The 21,203-nt window shown below is 45.7% G+C and overlaps 2 protein-coding genes across 2 annotated transcripts; one reads left to right on the top strand and one right to left on the bottom strand.

Moving 5' to 3' along the window:
* The first annotated feature begins 81 nt into the window (after nt 1-81).
* Nucleotides 82-4,550, top strand: ebag9 (estrogen receptor binding site associated antigen 9). The gene is made up of 7 exons (XM_047031498.1): nt 82-400; nt 740-836; nt 1,062-1,140; nt 1,290-1,448; nt 1,679-1,786; nt 2,153-2,244; nt 2,610-4,550. Exons 2-7 carry the CDS (start codon nt 754-756, stop codon nt 2,725-2,727), a joined length of 639 nt encoding a protein of 212 aa, XP_046887454.1. The 5' UTR covers nt 82-400; nt 740-753; the 3' UTR covers nt 2,728-4,550.
* Nucleotides 4,551-6,563: 2,013 nt separating this feature from the next.
* On the bottom strand, nt 6,564-14,233 carry sybu (syntabulin (syntaxin-interacting)). The gene is made up of 7 exons (XM_047037935.1): nt 14,155-14,233; nt 13,680-13,866; nt 12,863-13,009; nt 10,857-10,956; nt 10,453-10,605; nt 8,878-9,033; nt 6,564-8,632 (listed from the first exon to the last, which is right to left on the bottom strand). The coding sequence occupies exons 1-7, from the start codon at nt 14,176-14,178 to the stop codon at nt 7,366-7,368; spliced, it is 2,034 nt and encodes a 677-aa protein (XP_046893891.1). The 5' UTR covers nt 14,179-14,233; the 3' UTR covers nt 6,564-7,365.
* Nucleotides 14,234-21,203: the final 6,970 nt, after the last annotated feature.

Genomic DNA, 21,203 nt, shown 5'->3' with positions numbered 1-21,203 from the left:
TTTGTTTCGTGACCTTTTATTTTGAAAAGGATGGAAGATTTGAACCGGAAATGAAATTCCTGCAGGCCTGCTTCTTCCTTCTCCCCATCCAATCCATTGCATTGTAAAGATGGTTGGAATGGAGCATTGATGGAACGACAACAGGTTTAGGTTGTCAAAATCATGAAATCATTTTCAGTGTATGAGCTGTCAGTCGTGTTTTTGCAATAAGATCTTTAAGATCATTGCAAATTTAGTGTTTTATATGGACCTATGAGGGAGCTGTATATTTGTAGCTTGCAGTGTAAGCTAGGCTAGTGCTAGCTTGTCAAATAAATGAATCCCTTACTTCCGTGCATCTGATTGCCGTAGCTAGCTAGCTAGCAAGCTAAATACCCAGCTGTTCACCATTTACTGTGCGGTGAGTATCTTGTCATTTATAGCATACCATTGTAAGGAAAGTTCTTATCTATCTAGGTAGTTTACCTACTAGCCCGGGATGCCAGTGCATTCTGTAGCCACCATATGAACCTCCGACCTTATTATTCTAGGTACAGTAGCCTGCTAACGTAAGCTAGCTATTAACGCCCTGCCACACATTAACTTTGACCATACAACTTAAGTACTGGCTGGCTAGCAAACCAGCGTAGCTAGTTGACTGGAAGGTTAGTTAATACATGTTAGTGGTATTATAGTTGCATGTTTGTATAGCCTATAATCTACCAATTTTGATCATGCTGTTGTAATATCTCCCATCAAGTCCTACCCATCATCATGGCTATCCCCCAGTTCCGCCTGTTTAAATTATGCACATGCCTCGCTACCCTGCTCTCTTTCTTCAAAAGGCTGATTTGCAGGTAAGGAGACCTTGTAACGTAAAAATAACTGATTCAGTATCACCAGTTATGTCCAATTAGTGCCGCTTGAACAATATGTGAATATTGAATACAATCTTCAACATGTAGATTTATGTTAAGTCAAGAACTCATAATTATTTATATTTTTTGTAAGTTTCAAATTGTTTGACGTGGGTCCATTTGCCGGTCTCTCCTACTAACGTCTTGTGCTTCCATGCTGCGCAGGTCAGGGAGGTTACGCAAGCTGAGCGGTGACCAGATCACTCTTCCTACCACAGTGGACTTCTCATCCGTACCCAAACAGGTGAATGACGTATATATGAGCCATATACTGTATGTCATGGTAACTGCAGGTAGTTACAGCAAGGCTAAATACCATGAATGCAATAATAATCCAGAGACAGATGGTAGTTTGATGTGTACATATTGACCTCCCCCCGTGCCCCTGTACAGCCAGAAATAGAGGAGTGGAGCTCATGGGACGAGGATGGGCCTACCAGCATCAAGATCGAGGGCGGGAACGGCAACGTAGCTCCACCCTCACCCGACCAGGAGGAGGAGGAGCCAGACTACTTTAAAGACATGACCCCCACCATCAGGAAAACACAAAAGGTAAATTAGTCGGTATTGTCGGCGTCACGGATGTGGTCCATAAACTAGAGGTAAACTCAAGGAAACGGTTGTCTGGAAGAGAACAGCCCAATCTGTGACTTGACGAAGACCTTATAGAATCACACATTGGTATGAAACCATAACCTTTTTCAGTTTCTTTGCCACAGTCAGGACAAATCCGATCCGTTTTGAACTTGCTCCTCTTTCCTCCGGGCTCCTTCCTCCCCCAGATCGTGCTGAAGAAGAGGGAGCCTCTGACCTACCTGGCTCCTGACGGTCCAGGGGGCTACTCCAGCCGCCTGGCGGCCACTCAGGACACCTCCTTCATCCAGCCCTCGGTGAGTCCCCCCCCCCCCCACATTACGCTACACGCTTCCCCCCCCCGAGGGTCCCCCTCCCCCCCTTTTCCAGTTAATTCAAATCTGTTACCATGCGCTGGAGCACCATTTCACGAACAATGCAGCCCATTCTGGATGCTGAGGACACCGTCAATCAGTTCCTCAGCCAATACGTCTCAACTGTCAACATTCAATCATCAGTCAGAATGCATGAGTATCCCTGAGTACCACCGTTGCATTTGAGCCTAAACTAAGACTGTGAACGGCCACGAACGGCGACATTGCCTCATGCAGCTGTGTGACAAACAGGTTTGTGAATGTCCTGACATTGCCTCCTGTCCTCTTCTCATGTCCCGCGGCCACCAGTCTGAGCTGGGGGACATGGACGCCTGGCAGGAGGATCCCAGCGCCTGGGAGGAGGAGTCCGACGCAGCCTGGGAGGCTGAGGAGGTCCTCAGGTACCTGGACACCGTGCTCCATGAACCCCCTTCACCCTGCTGGTTAACATGGATTGGTAGTGCGCTGGGTGTCCAGCAGATGGCAGTGTGTTCACTGACTTTGATGACATGACGTGTAGGCGTTGGCTTTGTTTACTATTGCATTACGATACCGGCCCAGCATGTGTCTCCCGGTTGTTGTTTTATTCACGGGGATAGACATTAAGATAGCTGACGAGCGAGAGCCTGCAATTTTGAGGTTACCTACAATCCTGTGAGGAGGTTTTAGAGCCTACAGCACTGTGCAGCGCTGAGCGCTCTATCCCTGTCAACCTTTCATTCTGTGTCCCTCTCTCTCTCTCAACCCCCCCCTTCCCCTTCCTTAGGCAACAGAAGCTGGCAGACAGGGAGAAGCGTTCCCTGGAGCAGCAGAGGAAGAAGATGGAGAAGGACGCTCAGAGGATGATGAGGAAGGAGCAGAAGATGGCCGTCAAGCTGTCCTAACACAAAGGGAGTCGTCACAAACACTGAACATGAACATGTAATACCTGCCGCCACCTTCCCCTCCTTCGAAACGGGATCTTCATCGTCGTCATCATCGATCCTCGACTGTCATTCACCTTGAACAGTACCAGCAACCAAGGGCATCAATGAGGCTGTGCATTGCAGGGGTAACCACACTTGGGACTGCAGGCCCTCGCTGGCCCCTGGTTACCCTGACCCCCCCCCCTCCATGGGCACAACATTGAAAGCGCAGGCCCTGGAGGCTGGCCTCTCCCCTCTGGTCACCGTCAGCAGAGGCTGAAGTAATTAGAGTCCCCCCCCCCCCCCCCCCCCCCCCCATCTGTCACCCAGGCTAGGCTCACATTTCTGTAAGTAGACGCTAGATCTAGAATACAAAGAACCGTTGACATTTCTGCTTCCCAGGATTATGTATAAATATACTTCAGCCCGCCGTATGGCGCTGGTGGAGTGGAGGAGGTGCGATCTGTCTTATTTGTCTGCCAGTATACAAAAGAGGGTCATTTTATTCAGAATACATTTTAGTGGATAAATCCGTGACATCCCTTTTTTTGCTTGATCATTGTGCTTTTTATTTAAATGTTCTTCTTCCTGGTTAAAAACACGTGTTCTCAGTGCTGTTGCGTGATATCCTCTGCAGCCCTGCCCTCAATACTCTGGCACTCAGAGGAAAGGCAGGGGCAGATTCTGAGCACGTGACATTAAACCAATCCCAGGGTTCTGACAATAAAGTTCAGCCTTACCGAAGAGTTAGCTACGGGTTCCTATGGTAACCTCGTGGCCGGTGACGCACCAGATTCCATCCTTTTTCGTCTGTGTCATCAAACGATCTCTGCTTTCTAATACACCAAAATACTGCAGACTCTTGTTAAGGATATGGAGCCATTCAGTCAGTTCAATGGTTTTGTTTCTGAAACATAATGTAGCATACACACACACAGGCTCTCATTGATGTGCCCCCCATTGGTAAGCTCAGAGTACAGAAAGATAAAGGGAGCCAATTACAGCTGTGGTCTGAGCCATGGGTGAGATGCCAGGATGGAGTACTCCTCTCGTGACCTCTGGTGACCCCCTGAGGAGCCCCTGGACACACAACCCCACAGTCTGATCACTGCTGGGATGAGACGAGGACCACAACCAACACACACAGCCTGTCAAGCGTTAGTATAACGTTGGTTTTTGAATGCAGTGGAAGGTTTCTGGATACCTGGGGAGAGAGGAAGAGAAGGGGAGGAGAGGAAACCCAGAGAATAGAGAGCACTTTTAGAGAGTCTCCAACAGAGATGTCTAGTTGTCATGGAAACATTAGGCAATCATCTTATGCGGATGAGTTGCCGTGAGAGCAGTTCATATGTTTGAATAGAGCCTGTATGGTAGATATCAAACAGACCTGTTGGGTGGTGAGGATGACATTCTAATTAGACTCTGACCTCCTAACAGGTCTGTAGGGGTGAGACGACATTTGTTCTGAATGTTACAAAGATGGATGTTTCTGGAGCTACAGGGTGCTTATGTTAATTTGGAGACATTTAGCTGAAGGAATCACTCATTGTTCTAAATTGTGGGATGCTTTCATCAGAGCATTTCGTATATTAAGGCCATTGCATGAATTGGTGAAATAACTACACAAAGAGATTTGGTTAATGGCAATACTGTTCTATTTTACGTCAAGTTTGGGTTCACTTGTTTTTTTAAATGAGCTATGATGCTTTGAAATGTGCATGATGTCATTTTTTCTTTGTCAATAAATATCGTTTAATTTTTTGCACATTATTCATTTTCAATAAAAATTGTCTGGATCCCTTTTCTCTTTGGATGAATTTTTGTCTTGATCAAACACATATCCAACATGATTTCCCCAGATGGATAGATTGCAGGGAATTCCCAAAGTACTTTGATGATTATTAGAACATTACCTATTGTCTGTGTGGTCGAGTCTATGAAAAAGTATTTTCTGTTTTCAATGTCAGTATGCCTAGACAGAACAATGTAAGAGTGCATTACAGAGTCCTGTAATCGAACCCATATCCTATTCAAATCCTGTTGTCCTCTGGCTTTCAGAGAACATAAGTATAACAATTACACCAATAAGCCATGTGACCATCAATGGATATCAATGTCACCTATGACCCCAAGGTCAACCACCCTCTCAGCCACGAGGTCAGACTGTCCTGTATGCTCGCTCTTCTCATAGCCCATCATGTAACATCGCCATCTGTCTACGAGTACGCCCACGCTTGCCACGCAGCCTGCCACCCCCCCACCCCACCACCCCCCCACCCCCCCACCCCCCCTCCCCAGTGGAGGTTTGGGAGAGGGGAACCAGCTCAGTCCTCTCAGACAGATTATCAACTCTGTTACAGCCGGTTTTAACCAGTTTTGTCTTCTTCCGTTTTCGAAATGAGATCATGCTGCGTGTGAGAGCAGGGGCGAATCTAGGTTCCCACTTTTGGGGGGGCTAAGCTCCTAGATAAAACCTATAATTTTTCCTGTGACCCAGCAAAAGTAGGGAGGTCTGGGGGCATGTTCCCCCAGAAGAAGTGTTTGAAAATATCCTTTTAAAAAGGGTCCTCTAGTGGGTTTTAGGAAGAGAAACTAACACAATTATATTTAAAATATGAAAGAAAAATATAACATTTATATTCTTTAAAAAAAAGAGGGGGGGGGGCTAATGAAACGTTTGGGGGGGCTCCAGCTCCAGTGAGAGGAACTGTGGTGGTATTGGTGTGACACTGCAGGGCTTCGCAGTCAGATGGAGATCCGGTTATGAGCTCATCCTCCGTCACTCACCCTCTTATTTGACCCCCCCTCCTCTCCTTTTCTCATCCCACAACCCCTCTCCTCCTCCATCCACTTCTACTCATCAGCCAGTCAGTCAGCCACCCGGCCAGCAGAGATTACAGCAGCTAACCATCTTCATCCGTCCACCAGTACTGTGAGCAAAACTGGGGTTAAAGTTATGCAACCCAGCATCCCCTCCATATGGTGGCAAAGGAGGGGGGCGGGGGGCGCCTTACTTGGCACGGAAGAGCTCCCTGCCCTCCCCTTGGCATGGTAGAAGTCAGTTCCCTGGCTTCCTCCTAACTCTCTGATTAAAACGACACGTTACGTCACGGAATAACACCAAAGCAAAGTGCCCAGCCCTGCTGAGAGTCTGGCTCTGTCCTCCTCCCCACCTCCCCAGCCCAGGGCGAGTCCCAGGTGGCCTGAGGAGAGCTGGTACAGTGGGCTCCATACATCGGGCAGAGAGGGATCTAAAGCTCAGGCTGTCAGCCCTGTCCAACGCACTTGTGCAAGCCTTTATATAAGACGTCAGGAGAATACACCCTCTCCGGAATGTGTGTGTGTGTGTTGGGAGGGGGGGGGGGATCTCTTATTCATGAGAGCTTGTTTCTCTAAGAGCTGAGGTACAACTGCCATTAGGTTTTTAAGCAAACATAGTCAGGTCGCAAGGAATGTGGATTCTGAGCAGGAGCAGTGAACCGTTAGATTACACAGCTCACCCTGGCATGTATGGACTAGCAGCCCTAGCAATTATACATGCCCCATAATCTGAGATTAATGGACTACCAAAGATTAAGATATGTGTGTGTGTGGGGGGGGGAATGTAATTGGGTTGTGTCCAAGAACACTTGGGGCCAATGTTCACAAGAAGAATTTACGTCCAAAAACATTGAAACGCATTGACCTCCAATTGTCCAGAAACATCCTTCTGAGTGGAGGGGGCTGTTCCAAGAACAAGAATCATCTCACTGCTGAAACCTAAGGGCCAATAACAGCAGAAACAACCAAGTAGGGCCAGACACTTGACTGGGGTTATCTTTTCATGCTTTAATAATAAATATAACAGGACATTTAATGTAAACCAACAGTATTGCACATAGCTCAGGCACATTACAAGTTTCAGCTTTTCGAAGCATATTCCTATGAACAAGTCGACACACGGACATGTAAAAAGCTCTACTCCCAGGGAGAAAAATACATATTTTACTAAACGTCAACAAGTGAACAAACGTTAAAGCTTTGGCTGAGGTGTATTTTTATTTTATTTTTTTCCTTTTTCTTTGAGGAACAGGAAGCACAATGACCATTATAAACTCTCAAACTTGTAGAAACCCTTTCTCAACACATTCACCTTAACAGAAATATCCCCAATCTTTTCGAACATCCCAGTACTTTCAGAACATGGCTGACGTTTACAAAGTGGTACATGACACCAGCATAGGACAACAATGAAACGTAACCACCTACCTAGATGATTAGCATTCATACCCACAATTCAGCATAACAAAACCAAAGGAAAAATAAATAAACATTCATAAATAATCCCTTTAAACACGGCTTAACTCATGGCATCTATACAGTGCAAAAACAACAGCGTGGATCCCAAAATAAATCTAGTTCCATATTTACGTGTAGGAAAATTAAATTCCCACAGACACAAAAGTGTGGTCGAGCAATGCTGAAGTGCTGTGGTGTGTTGGGGGGGGTGGGGGGGGGGGGGCAGCTGGTCTAGGACAGTGGTCCCTTATACACAGTGGTGGTAAGCCAATTTACAGTAGACCTACATGACCATGAACTAGAATGGAGATCCTAAAGCCTTGAAGAGGGGGGGAGGGGCTACACATTTGGGCCACGACTGACGTGTCGGAGGGAGTGCAATCCCATGATGCAGCAGCCACGGATGAGCGAGGCAATGTTGTAGACTGGAGTGCGGCCGTCGATGCCATGGCGCGAGTACAGCCAAGCCACCGTGGGCAACACGGGCGCCGCCACGGCAACAAGGTCAACTAGGAAGCTGCTGCTCCAGTAGCTTTTGCTGACCACCTCCATTCCTGGCTCCAGGCAGGACTCCTCCTCCGTGCTCACAGTGAAGTCCAGCTCCTGCATAAACTTGGAGGGCTCTAGGACCTCAGGGGCTTCTTTTGGCTCTTGGCTCTGGCACAGCCCGGAGTCAGAGGTGGTGGCTGGGCTCTCTTGGGGAGCAGAGGGGAGCGGGCTGGGGCTGGGGGGAGAGGCAGCCAGCTTAGGCTTTGGGACAGGGGCAAGGGCGGATCCAGAGGTGGAGCCAAGGGCAGGAGAGGGAGCGGAAATCCCCAGGAGGCAGCTGTAGACTGGGAGCAGGGCGTCTTCCACAGACCCCCCATGGTGCTTCAGCAGCTGCAGCAGGAGAGCCAGCAGGTCTGGAGGGATGGTCACCACTTCCGTCTGAATGCCCTTCTCCTGTGGGACGACCTCGGACGGAGCAGGGGAGCTGGAACCACAGGGGGCAGATGTGGTCTTCCCCTCCTCCTCCTCCACTCTACTGTGCAGCAACAGTGTGGACACGCCTGGATCCAGCCCTGTCCCAGGCCCCTCCCCTAGCTTCCCACTGCCATCCTGGCTGGTCTCCATGGCGGTGGACATCAGGACGTGTTCCAGGATGTCTGTACGGCTGGCTAGCTCATCGTTCACCAGTAGCCCGCTGTCCGCCATCACCTCTGCAGCCTGGTCTTCCAGGTCCCCGGCCCCTTCCTCCACAACCCCAGCCTCCTCCTGCCCCTGCTGGTCCCCTGGGCTGGAGGACCGGCTGCCGGGGGAGTCGTCACCGATGAAGTCCAGGGTGGGCTCAACCTGAAAGGTGGAGCCGCTCTGGGCCAGCTCCATGCTGTGAAGCAGCGACTCCAGCTTGCGGTTCTGGATGTTGATGTCGATGAAGTACTTGTGGATGCCCTTGTCCTTCTCCATCAGGCTGCCCCTCATGGTCTCCACCACCTGGCGCAGCTGCTTGATCTCCTTGCGAGCCTCCTTCAGAGACAGCTGCGCCTCCACACGGTGGCACTCCTCCTCGATCCAGTCCTCTCGCATCCGGCCCAGTTGACCCTTTAGCTCCTCAACCTCCATATCCCTGTGTGTGTGTGTGTGTGTGTGTGTGTGTGAGAGTGAGAGTGAGAGAGAGGGGGATCAGATGAGACTGTGAGGACATTGGGTTTCCTTTCGTCTTAACTATTTTAGCCACCAGCTAAATGTTACTACAATTGGGTATTTTTAGTAACGATCAAAGTACAGTACAGTCTCATATGTAGGCTACTTGGGAGACTAGATCAAGTGAACATGGGTGACAGCCACCGTCCCCCGCCCCAGCTCTGGTACCTGTCATGGACGACATTCTCGGACTCCCTCAGCTTGCCCTTCAGGTGCCTGATGGCCACCTCTTTCTGCTGCAGGGGGGTGAGGTACTGCTCGGGGTGCGGGGGTCGGATGCCGTGGTTGTCTCCACAGGACTGGTACCTCCCCAGGCTCACTCTCCTGGAGGGCGGCACAGAAGTACGCCACCATTTTAACGCTCAAACTAATTGTGTGTGTGTGTGTGTGTGTGTGGGGGGGGGCATGAATCAGAGACACTTTCTCGCTGAACAGGCCCAAAATGTAGGGATGGGGGAGGAGGCCAGCTCTGTGCTCCTAACGCGTTTTCATACAAGAGGAGGCCTACATCATTTGGGTCGTTTGACCGAAGTGCTCTAGGGAGGCAGCTGCTAAGTGAATGTGTGTTTTTTTCTCTCAGAGGATTAATAGCCAGTGGGATGATGCAGCAGCCTTAAACGTCAATATCAAGGAGTTTCGCCTTGCCAGGGATGGTTGGGTAAGGGACCACAATTATGGGGAAGAACCTTAAACATGTCTGTGCTTGGATCAGTCTTACCCAAGACCATTTCACGATCAATAGCCTCCAATAGATCTTTTCAAGATTGGCCTTCAGTTGAACACCAGCCGTTCAGGAGAGTTATGCCGTGATCGGCCTTTGATCACATTACTAAATGGTTTGATGAGGTGCATCTTTGTATGAGAGATAAAAGAGAGATGAGAGCGAGCGAGCGAGGATCTGGCTCATATGCAGAGCAGCCTGTTCTTTCAGCCTCACAGAGAAACGCTACATGCTAGCAACCTGGGACTCCAGCTTTGAAGCCTGCTCTGCGTCTGACAGAAATAGAACAGGCAGCAGCAGGCAGAGACCCACCGCATCACGTGACACCCCGCCGGGCGGAAGAGAAAGACAGATAGACAGAGAGAGAGAGAGAGAATGAACAAAACGTTTTTTGTTCAAAACTCAAAAACAACCCTGCAACGAGAAAAAAAATGAGAACGCAGTTATGCAGATTTGTATGCATACGCGATGCTGAGGGAAAGCGAAATAGGCCTTGGGCTGAGATGAGCGGGTGTTGGCAGCTCTCGTTTGGAAGGACAAGGCTGAGTGCTGTGGTTGCTAGCATCCATAGCAACACACTAACCCTCCGAAATCTGCCACTTGAGACAGCAGGACGGTTACAGATAGATGAAACACCAGCTCCAAAACGCTGGGGTGAGCCAGTCAGGCATCTAGACATGATCAAATATTCATGGCGTCTAAATCTCCGCCTCCCACACCACATACATAGACACAGCTTCCTGTTCCAATTCATGAATGACTCAGCTGCACTCACACAAGGCCATTTTTCTGAGTACTAAAAGCAGACATTTGTAAATCCAATCCTTATAATCTCAGCATAACCCAAACATGACCTACATAATCCCTGTCTCTCCGTAGAGAAGGGGGAAATGATAAAACCGTCTCGGCACAAAGCCTAATCTAGCCACCCACTCATACCTATCCACCCCTCAACCATTATGTCCTTGACCCACATGTGCGTGTGTGTGTGGGAGTAGATATATGTGTGTGTGTGTGTCTACCTGGACGTGGGGCTGGAGTTGCTGCTGCTGTTTGTGGAGGAGGGGGGGGCTTTAGGGGGGGTCCTGTAGGGGGCGTAAAGCTCTGCATCCCGATTGGCTGTGGTGATCCCAGCTGGTTTGAACACCGGGAGGCTTCTGATGTGGACGCCACGGCTACAGGACACAGTAGAGATATTAGAGATCGGAGATAGGAGAGAGAGATAGGAGCATGGTGAAGTCGTAAGAATATGTGCACTCTCCATGTGTGTCTCCTGTGTGGAGGAACCTGTCCAGGTGTGCGTGTGTGTGTGTAAAAAGTAAGTAAATTGTATTTATAAAGCACCTTTCAAAACCAGGAACACAAAGTGCTGTACAATAAGGACACTGAAAATAGTGTGTGTGTGTGTGTGTGTGTGTGTACACACCTGCGTGAGGAGATCTTTCTCCCTGTAGAGTGGGAACCTTGGAGCTCCCTGGCCTTCAAGCTGCCTGCGCTGCTGGAAGAGCTGAAGTCCGCTTCGCTGCCTGTAACACATACACACGTGAGTAACCAATCATCTACCCTATCAGTCAAACACACACTTAGACTTACGATCAGCATGACCACACATGGGGCAGCCCCTGTAAAATATATTTGTATTCCCAGTCATCACGTCCCTGCTGTCTAAACCAGGAGAACCCCCGACTCACTCCTCCATCCAGCCCTGTCTAGTTAAGACTTGGATGTGTGTGAAAGAGAGACTGTGTCGCAGCGTTCAGATCACGTTACAGCGCTCGACCAGTCTGACCTCACTCACTAATGACAAGCAACGACCAGATAAACATGCCCTCTCAAACCCTCCTCTCTTTGCCCGCTCAACTATTTCATCCCTCTAGTTTCTCCCTCCCTCTTCAATCACTTTCAAAATGTCCTTCGACTGAAAAAGCACATGCAAAAAAAAAAGGAGCATGCAAAAGGGGTCAAGTACGTGACACGGCCAAAACCAACCTGAGTAGCAACGTTCCCCTTTAGATAAAACCATTATATTTCCAATATATTCTGGTGTGCTTCGTTGTGCTTTATGATTTACAAACAACTGTGACTCACTGATTATGAGTGGCTGGATGATCATATTAAAGCTGACCGACACACAGCCAATCAGAGAAGAACACCCCTGCCTGCCAATCAGTCTAATTGGCAAACTCCAAGTACCTACTTGTCAACCAATCAGCATGTCTGTAGAGCTTTGAGTGAGACTGGGCGAGGGGTGCGAGGGGTGCCAGGGAAGAGCAGGAAATGAAACCAACTGTTGTCTCTGGTGTGAGATTAGAGCTAGGACTGTATGTTCACATAGAACAGGTGTCCAGACTGCTTGTCTCTACAGTGCTTCTCTCTCTCTCTCTCTCTCTCTCTCTCTGTCTCTCTCTCTCTCTCTCTCTCTCTCTCTCTCTCTCTCTCTCTCTCTCTCTCTCTCTCTCTGTGTGTCTCTCTCTCTCTCTCTGTCTCTCTCTCTCTCTTTCTCTGTTCATCCCTATACAGTCTGAGTGGCTGTTCATCAACCACAGGCTGTTTAGCCATGCATGAGGCTGCTGACGGCTCAGAACACAGGCACACACTTTAACTTGCGCTCTAACTCACAACACTTAAACTCACACGCATGCTGACACGCTTAAACTCACACACAAACAAGCCAACAAGCTGTTTTATGATTGCCCACTAATGACTAAATCAGACCTGAGCAAAAGCACAAATGAGTTACTAACACAAGAATGGTCTACGTTTTTTTTACTCAGGGATTCTACTCATAGGCAGAGCCTGTTAACTGGTTTTCACTTATGCTGGGGACACACCACAGGATAATCGGGCCGATTTCGGCCCTTCCGACAATCCTAGGTAACATATGTCCCGATTATCTTGATGGTTCCGCAGATTTTATCAGATGTTCCCTTGGTGTGAGGTGTGTTAAGACTGACCACACACTGTAGGAGCAAAACGGCTAAATCTAGGATTTTTTGTCCTCATGTTTGTGGTCTCTCACAGTTTGAAAATCTTATAAGATTAAAAATCGTATAGTGTGTCCCCAGCATTAGTTAGAGATGGCTGAAGAGCAAAAAAAGATATCTGCAGAAAAGGGCACCACCAAATGGTGTGTGGCACCAGGGCAATGTGCTAACCCTGGTTAATTTGATAACCCACAGCGTACTTACCCCTGTTCAATGAGCTAACCCTGTTCAATGTGCTAACCCTGGTTAATGTGCTAACCCACAGCGTACTTACCCCTGTTCAATGTGCTAACCCTGTTCAATGTGCTAACCCTGGTTAACGTGCTAACCCACAGTGTACTTACCCCTGTTCAATGTGCTAACCCAGGTTAACGTGCTAACCCACAGTGTACTTACCCCTGGTCAATGTGCTAACCCAGGTTAACGTGCTAACCCACAGTGTACTTACCCCTGGTCAATGTGCGTGGTCTCTGCTCCCTCTTGTGCCTGGGTGGGGGGTTGTCCTCTGGGATCCACTCCGCCATCACCCTCACCCTCTTCACCTTGTTCCTGCGCTCGGGGGGGGGCGGGGTGCCTTGGGGGCTGTGGTCAGAGCCTGGCGGAGTTTTGGAGGGGGACACAGACAAACTAGTGGGGCAGCCGGTGTCATCTATGCAGACCGGTAAACAGCAGGTGCGCGCGCAAGCAAGGGAACACAGCAGGCAGACAGAGCTCAAGGTTCACAGACCACACTTGTTATTGTATGAGCAGATAAGGGTGAACTGAGGGTGATTACATGTTGACATTGACCACGTGTGCATGCACTCTGTATCACTGTCTCTCTCATTCTACACTCACAAATACTCTCCTACACTAAAACAAGTAGGCAAGGCTTTGCTTAAAATGGATAGTTGTGTGATTTTTTTGTATGCCTAGGATTTAGTACAGTAGACTAGTTGCTTTGTTGTCATAAACTTGGAAAACTATAAATATGAGTTATTCTCATTTAAACAGAGGAGACTGTATGTTTACATAATTTGCTTTGGCAAAATTGTATCAAATGATTTGTAATAGTCGATTTGACTGCTTATTGTGTAAGGATGGGGATTAGGCATGGATTATTATATATTTTTTACAGGCATTCCTTTTGGTCCACACATGATCCAATAGTACGATGTAAATAAAGTGGATTTACAAGGAGGATGTGACAATGTGGGAACAGAGAAAATCATTATCTCTTGATTTGAAGCTACAAATCTTATCGAGGGAATAACGGGCCTGCCCACCTGAGGAGAAGCTATTGGTGCTGATGGTCCGTTTGGAGTGGTCAGAACTGACGTCGCACTCTTTCCCCTCCTCTTCGGAGACAGGGGAGTCGGAGAGGGGTGAGTCTTTGTCCTTGGGCCGGCAAGGAAGAAGCACCAAGCGGGGTATGCGGCTGCGGGGGCTGCCCTTCTCCGGAAACTTCTTTTCCTGGGAACATTTTTTTATTATAAATCAAAACTGCATTACGTTGAGGAGAAACGGTCAAATCGGTGCCCCATTGTACATTATAACAGCCTACATTAATTGAGAATATAAAATACAGCCTATTTTAAAAGTATTCCCGGATTTCTGTCACTGCTGCGAGGGGTAACATATGAATGAAACCCGTTTTTCTACTAGGGACACGCCGACTATGCAACAACGCAAGAAAGAACGTTTTGCCATAAAATTCTTACAATCGAATCAACTTTTTTCCTAAATAGTCCCATTACTCACCTCATACTCCTGGAATGGTCCCATTGTGCTTCACGCTGCGTTTCCCCCTAAAGATGTAAGTAGGGAGATTAAACATGAGAGGTATTTCTGCGCGGCATCCTGACGTGGCGCTGAAGACTTCACTAACAAGGGGAACTTTGTCCAAAATCATTGCACCACTAATGCCAGCCGACCTCGCACCACCTTGGCACAGATGGCGCTGCTGCCGACGGATCCGAACAGGACCTCGCAGTGACTGACAAATAAGTAAAGTAAATAAGCCAAATAAGCCAAATAACTCAGATAAACAGACTGATGGACATGAGACAGACTTCATGTCATTATGAATGCTTGAGTTTCTTAATACTTGCACAGGACTTTTTAATTGCTGTTCGATGGCTAAATAATTCAGAAGATTTTTATGCAATCATTCTACTACCTCTGGTAGTTGAAGAAGAATGGTTACGTAAGTGCTTACGTGTTCGACCCCAACCCCTGCCCCTCTTCCCCCCATCACCACTTCGAAAATGACATAAGTAACCCCCGAGGTCTGTAATGCCTCCGCTCCGATGCATCCCAATGCCTCTTCTTCCTCCTCCTCCTCCTTCCCTTCTTCGCTAGACCAGATACTCCTTCTGGGTCTCTGACAGGAACCCCGGGGATGTTGGGTAAACATTGTCTTCCATATCCTCCTGTCTCTCAGCAAGCTGGCATCGTCACCCAAGCTGCCATGGCGGTTTCCCAGGGACATCCCGATCCAAGCGGAGTTATGTCAGCCCCCACCAGACCCACAAAGCAATCTTGAGGCCACTGTAAGTATAGACCTGAAATAAGGTTGTATACCAAAGTCCACAGATACACCAGGGTGCAGTTCTGTGGGCGTATGTAAAGCCCTATGTGACATTGTAGGGACTTAACAAATAATATTTAATTAGATTTGATACAAATAGCACCAATCTTTAAGCCATCCGTGGATTCAGATAATATGCCTACAGTGGCATCCCACACTGTGGTTCACCGCCCGGCACCCTGCACGTCTATGACCACCTCCCTGGCAAGCTGGCACACAAAGCTGAATCTGATCAGGCAGAGCTGAGATATCAGCCCATGCCCTAGCAACAGGCTTAGCAACAGAGGAAAGACCCTCCAGAACGGCTGAGACCGGGACCAATTAGAACTTGAGCCTGATACACAGCACATACTTGGATCTGGAGGTCCATTTGATACAATTTTGCCAAAGCAAATTATGTAAATTCTTAAATTAGAATAACTCATATTTATAGTTTTCCAAGTTTATGATAACGAAGCAACTATAGTCTAATTGATTCCCCAAATGGAGGTTGTATTGAGTTTTCTGTGTATTTTATGTGAGTGTGTGCGTGTGTATGTTCTGTATGTTGTGTGTGTGTGTGTGTGTGTTGTGTGTGCATGTTCTGTAAGCTGTGTGTATATGTTGCGTGTCTTGTGTGTATATGTTGTGTGCCTTGTGTGTATGTGTGTTGTGTATGTATGCAATGTGTGTTTGCTATTGAGTGCATGGCTTGTGCCTGCACTTTAGAGGGTTATGCAATCCCTGTTATTGTAACATCATAACGTATTCAAAGCAATACTTTAACTGTGGATACGAGTTCGCATTTGGAAGTTTCATGGATGATTGTGTGTGTATGTGTGTTCGTACAGCTATAAAACAGCAGTTGTTATTCAGCACCAGATCTGAGCTTTTTGGATTTTAGGGACCACCTCAGGATTCAATTAAATCCCTGGGGGGAGGCTAAGGCATAAATGATGATGTGCAACATATATTTTTTAAATCTAAACATGGGCCATTAGTACAAAAGCTTTGCCAAAATGTGCTCCTATCTCCTTTTACCCGACAAACTATTGCAACAGCAGACTGATTGCCTCAGCGTCTTGACAACACCTCTGCATGGTGAAGCTCTATCCAGCGATGTTATTGTTTTTGCGTCGCCTTTTAATCCTCCACATCTGCTCGTGACAGCTCCCAGCAGAGGCATGTTGTCTGAGATACTCAACCCGCTCTGCTGTAGCTGTCCTATCTCGCATTCGAGGACAATGGAAACAGTCGTCAAGATTGTTGTAAAACTACAGCATGAAATCTGTGTCGCTGTCCAAAGCCTCATGGTGCTGAAATCAGCCGTCTTTAAACTTCAGCTCCCTGCCCGTCAACCTGCCCCACCTCGTTGGCTAGCCTACGCAGCATCCAAACAAACAGTCTACCCTAACATTACAGACCATAGTATCATCTTATTCCTATATTTATATATGTATACACTACAGACAAATAAATACAATATTTTGTTCAATTTTGTAAAGAGTACACATGCAATCTCTGGTTTTGAATAATTCAAACGTCATCTCAAGAAAAAAAATTGTACACAGTTCTGTCTTTTAAACATCAAGACAATGTCATCAGACTGTTTCTTTCAAAATAACATACTTGCCTGGATGTTGCGTGCCAATTTCTCCAGTTGCTAAGGGTGCGCGTTATGAGTGAAGCACAAAGGGTCCGTTATCCTCTGCGTGCTTGGCGGTTCTGACTGGTGAGCCAGTGCGAGCCTGTGTTGGGTAGCTGTTCAAGTGCCCAGGACGAACACACATGATTGGACAAGGATGTCGCTCCTATTATACACACACCAATGAACGACGAATGCTACAATATGACTACGGGGCGTTAAAAGTGTTACATAACGTAGGCATGTTTATGAGGACATACGCCTCTTTCTGGTTGTCGACTCATGGTTTGCATCCCAGCGTAACATGTCTGACGTAGACGACGTGACGCAGTTGTGTAGACTCAACATAACATGGAGATATAAATGTCCAAATAGTGGACATTTATATCAACACCCCCCCCCCCCCAAAAAAAAAAAAAAAAAAAAAAAAAAAGAAACTGTACAGTGCAAAAACTGCACACTATGACCGTTTTAGATCACCCAGGCCATATGCACAAACGTGCTCAAATTTGTTGGCACCCCTCCCAAAAAACGAAGACTGCACAATTTCATGTAATAACTTGGAACTGAATAAAATAGTTGGCATCCCCCATTGTTTATTCGTCAATAGAAATCAGACATTGATTTTGATTTTGTTTTCCAACATAATATTGTTAACAATACAAGTACTAATACTCTAGTTTTGACTCATCTGAACAAAGGACATTCTCCCAGAAGGATTGTGCTTTGTGAATATGCATTGTCGATTTCACCTGTACCATGCTTGTTTATTATTTTCTTTCTGGTCTCCTCAGGCAACTCTCCTTTGCTGTCCCTGCTCCATGTTCAGTGTGATGCACAAGGACACCAAATGGCACAGTGACTATTTTCCTCCATTTAAATAGGCTAAATGACAGATTACAAGATTGGAGACCTGTGATACTAATTACAAAAATTGGTTTGGAAAATGAATCCTCTTTTCTAAGGGGTGCCAAGAAATGTGTCCAGGTCCACCTTTTATAATATATTTGTAGAAGGAGCAATATCTCTTTTCACAGCTTCTTTTGCTTTATTCTATGACATACCAAATACATGCAAGTATACATAAAAATGTCATTGACGTATACATCATTTTTTTCAGGAGGAATTAAGCATTATTTTAATGGGCCGTAAAGGTCTGTATGTTTGCCGCATTGAGTTGGCATCCCATAATTGAAGCTGCCTGTTGGGAAGACCCAGGTTAAAATAAAGATTGTCACTATAGAATGTCTCTTCTCAGGTCCACAAACCTCCTGGAGCAGGAACTCTGCTGCCCTCTGTTGGACAATTCCTCTACCATCATACAATACAGGGACAACTGGTGGAGCACACGCCATTTGATTGTAGTCATCTTTACAAAGAGACGATGTGGAAAATGAACAAGGCTAAAAATATGCTTTGTGACTTCATTAGTCAATAGAGGGGTGATCATTCTGGATTACCTTGAATTTTGTTGTTGACGTTGCTTGTAAGGGTCTGGGATAGCCTTCAAACTGGCTTGCATTGAGACCTATAATCACAGTCATTGCCCATATCACTTTGTGTCTTGGCCAGTTGGTTGTCTTTGATTTATCCTTATCACAAATCAGTAAATATGAGGTTCTTTCTTTTTTTGGAGTTTGTAGGGCAAACTTAATATAGTACTGAAGCCTACATTTTGACATTTGAGGTGGCAGATTGTGGTCCTGGCAAAATCATCAACACATCATACGTTTTTGTTTTTATTCATGTTGTTCTATTTTTTTGTAACCTACTAGCAGCTGATGTCTTGAACTACAGCTCCTGCAATTCAATAAAGTTTCAAATGTTTCAAAGTTCCAGCTTTTCATTGACACACTCACTATGCATTCATTCAATTTCAGAAGCTGTGTCTGACAGTCTGAAATAGACTGAAATAACAGGCTTACTTATTCTTGAAAAAAGGCATCCATCGAGGACACGCATAGGATGGTGTATACATTTACCATTGCCAATAAGTGTCATGCAGATAGATGCCTAATTTCACTTGATTATGAGAAATATTACATTTTGATCATTAATAATACAAGACATGAAAAACTGTTATACTAGTCCAATATTAGAAAATCAGACATGACCTTCGATTGGTAATCAATCTAGGTTATTTATAGATAATTGTGCTGTTTTTGGTTCCTGGCGGACTGTGTTGTCTCCTTGACCAGGTCCGTGCATGCAGCTCTGAGACACAAATCTAATTAGATTGTCAGGACAAAATTATTACGAACAGTCAATTTGCAACGGACTTGGGAAGCCTTAGACTGATGGTGTTTTACGTAAGCAGTGGCCTTACTTGCAGTGTACATCACCACCAGTAGAGAGCAGTAAAGTTTTACAAAAAGAGATGCTTTTGTCTGTTCCCAGAATTAAAGTTCCTGCAGAATCCTAAACAGAGAGCTCTACCAAAGGAATGGAGAAGCTCTCTTAGTGCAGCTTATTGGACATATTTGACCTCATAGCTTCACATAAAAAAATATCTAAGAAGTCTTTGGTTACTTACTTACCTGTGTTGGGTAGCTGTTCAAGTGCCCAGGACGAACACACATGATTGGACAAGGATGTCGCTCCTATTATACACACACCAATGAACGACGAATGCTACAATATGACTACGGGGCGTTAAAAGTGTTACATAACGTAGGCATGTTTATGAGGACATACGCCTCTTTCTGGTTGTCGACTCATGGTTTGCATCCCAGCGTAACATGTCTGACGTAGACGACGTGACGCAGTTGTGTAGACTCAACATAACATGGAGATATAAATGTCCAAATAGTGGACATTTATATCAACACCCCCCCCCCCCAAAAAAAAAAAAAAAAAAAAAAAAAAAAGAAAGAAACTGTACAGTGCAAAAACTGCACACTATGACCGTTTTAGATCACCCAGGCCATATGCACAAACGTGCTCAAATTTGTTGGCACCCCTCCCAAAAAACGAAGACTGCACAATTTCATGTAATAACTTGGAACTGAATAAAATAGTTGGCATCCCCCATTGTTTATTCGTCAATAGAAATCAGACATTGATTTTGATTTTGTTTTCCAACATAATATTGTTAACAATACAAGTACTAATACTCTAGTTTTGACTCATCTGAACAAAGGACATTCTCCCAGAAGGATTGTGCTTTGTGAATATGCATTGTCGATTTCACCTGTACCATGCTTGTTTATTATTTTCTTTCTGGTCTCCTCAGGCAACTCTCCTTTGCTGTCCCTGCTCCATGTTCAGTGTGATGCACAAGGACACCAAATGGCACAGTGACTATTTTCCTCCATTTAAATAGGCTAAATGACAGATTACAAGATTGGAGACCTGTGATACTAATTACAAAAATTGGTTTGGAAAATGAATCCTCTTTTCTAAGGGGTGCCAAGAAATGTGTCCAGGTCCACCTTTTATAATATATTTGTAGAAGGAGCAATATCTCTTTTCACAGCTTCTTTTGCTTTATTCTATGACATACCAAATACATGCAAGTATACATAAAAATGTCATTGACGTATACATCATTTTTTTCAGGAGGAATTAAGCATTATTTTAATGGGCCGTAAAGGTCTGTATGTTTGCCGCATTGAGTTGGCATCCCATAATTGAAGCTGCCTGTTGGGAAGACCCAGGTTAAAATAAAGATTGTCACTATAGAATGTCTCTTCTCAGGTCCACAAACCTCCTGGAGCAGGAACTCTGCTGCCCTCTGTTGGACAATTCCTCTACCATCATACAATACAGGGACAACTGGTGGAGCACACGCCATTTGATTGTAGTCATCTTTACAAAGAGACGATGTGGAAAATGAACAAGGCTAAAAATATGCTTTGTGACTTCATTAGTCAATAGAGGGGTGATCATTCTGGATTACCTTGAATTTTGTTGTTGACGTTGCTTGTAAGGGTCTGGGATAGCCTTCAAACTGGCTTGCATTGAGACCTATAATCACAGTCATTGCCCATATCACTTTGTGTCTTGGCCAGTTGGTTGTCTTTGATTTATCCTTATCACAAATCAGTAAATATGAGGTTCTTTCTTTTTTTGGAGTTTGTAGGGCAAACTTAATATAGTACTGAAGCCTACATTTTGACATTTGAGGTGGCAGATTGTGGTCCTGGCAAAATCATCAACACATCATACGTTTTTGTTTTTATTCATGTTGTTCTATTTTTTTGTAACCTACTAGCAGCTGATGTCTTGAACTACAGCTCCTGCAATTCAATAAAGTTTCAAATGTTTCAAAGTTCCAGCTTTTCATTGACACACTCACTATGCATTCATTCAATTTCAGAAGCTGTGTCTGACAGTCTGAAATAGACTGAAATAACAGGCTTACTTATTCTTGAAAAAAGGCATCCATCGAGGACACGCATAGGATGGTGTATACATTTACCATTGCCAATAAGTGTCATGCAGATAGATGCCTAATTTCACTTGATTATGAGAAATATTACATTTTGATCATTAATAATACAAGACATGAAAAACTGTTATACTAGTCCAATATTAGAAAATCAGACATGACCTTCGATTGGTAATCAATCTAGGTTATTTATAGATAATTGTGCT

This window comes from Hypomesus transpacificus, chromosome 2 (assembly GCF_021917145.1).
Source record: "Hypomesus transpacificus isolate Combined female chromosome 2, fHypTra1, whole genome shotgun sequence".
Taxonomy (NCBI): domain Eukaryota; kingdom Metazoa; phylum Chordata; class Actinopteri; order Osmeriformes; family Osmeridae; genus Hypomesus; species Hypomesus transpacificus.
Note: the sequence above shows the minus strand (reverse complement) of the source record. Positions and strands in the feature narration are given on the sequence as shown.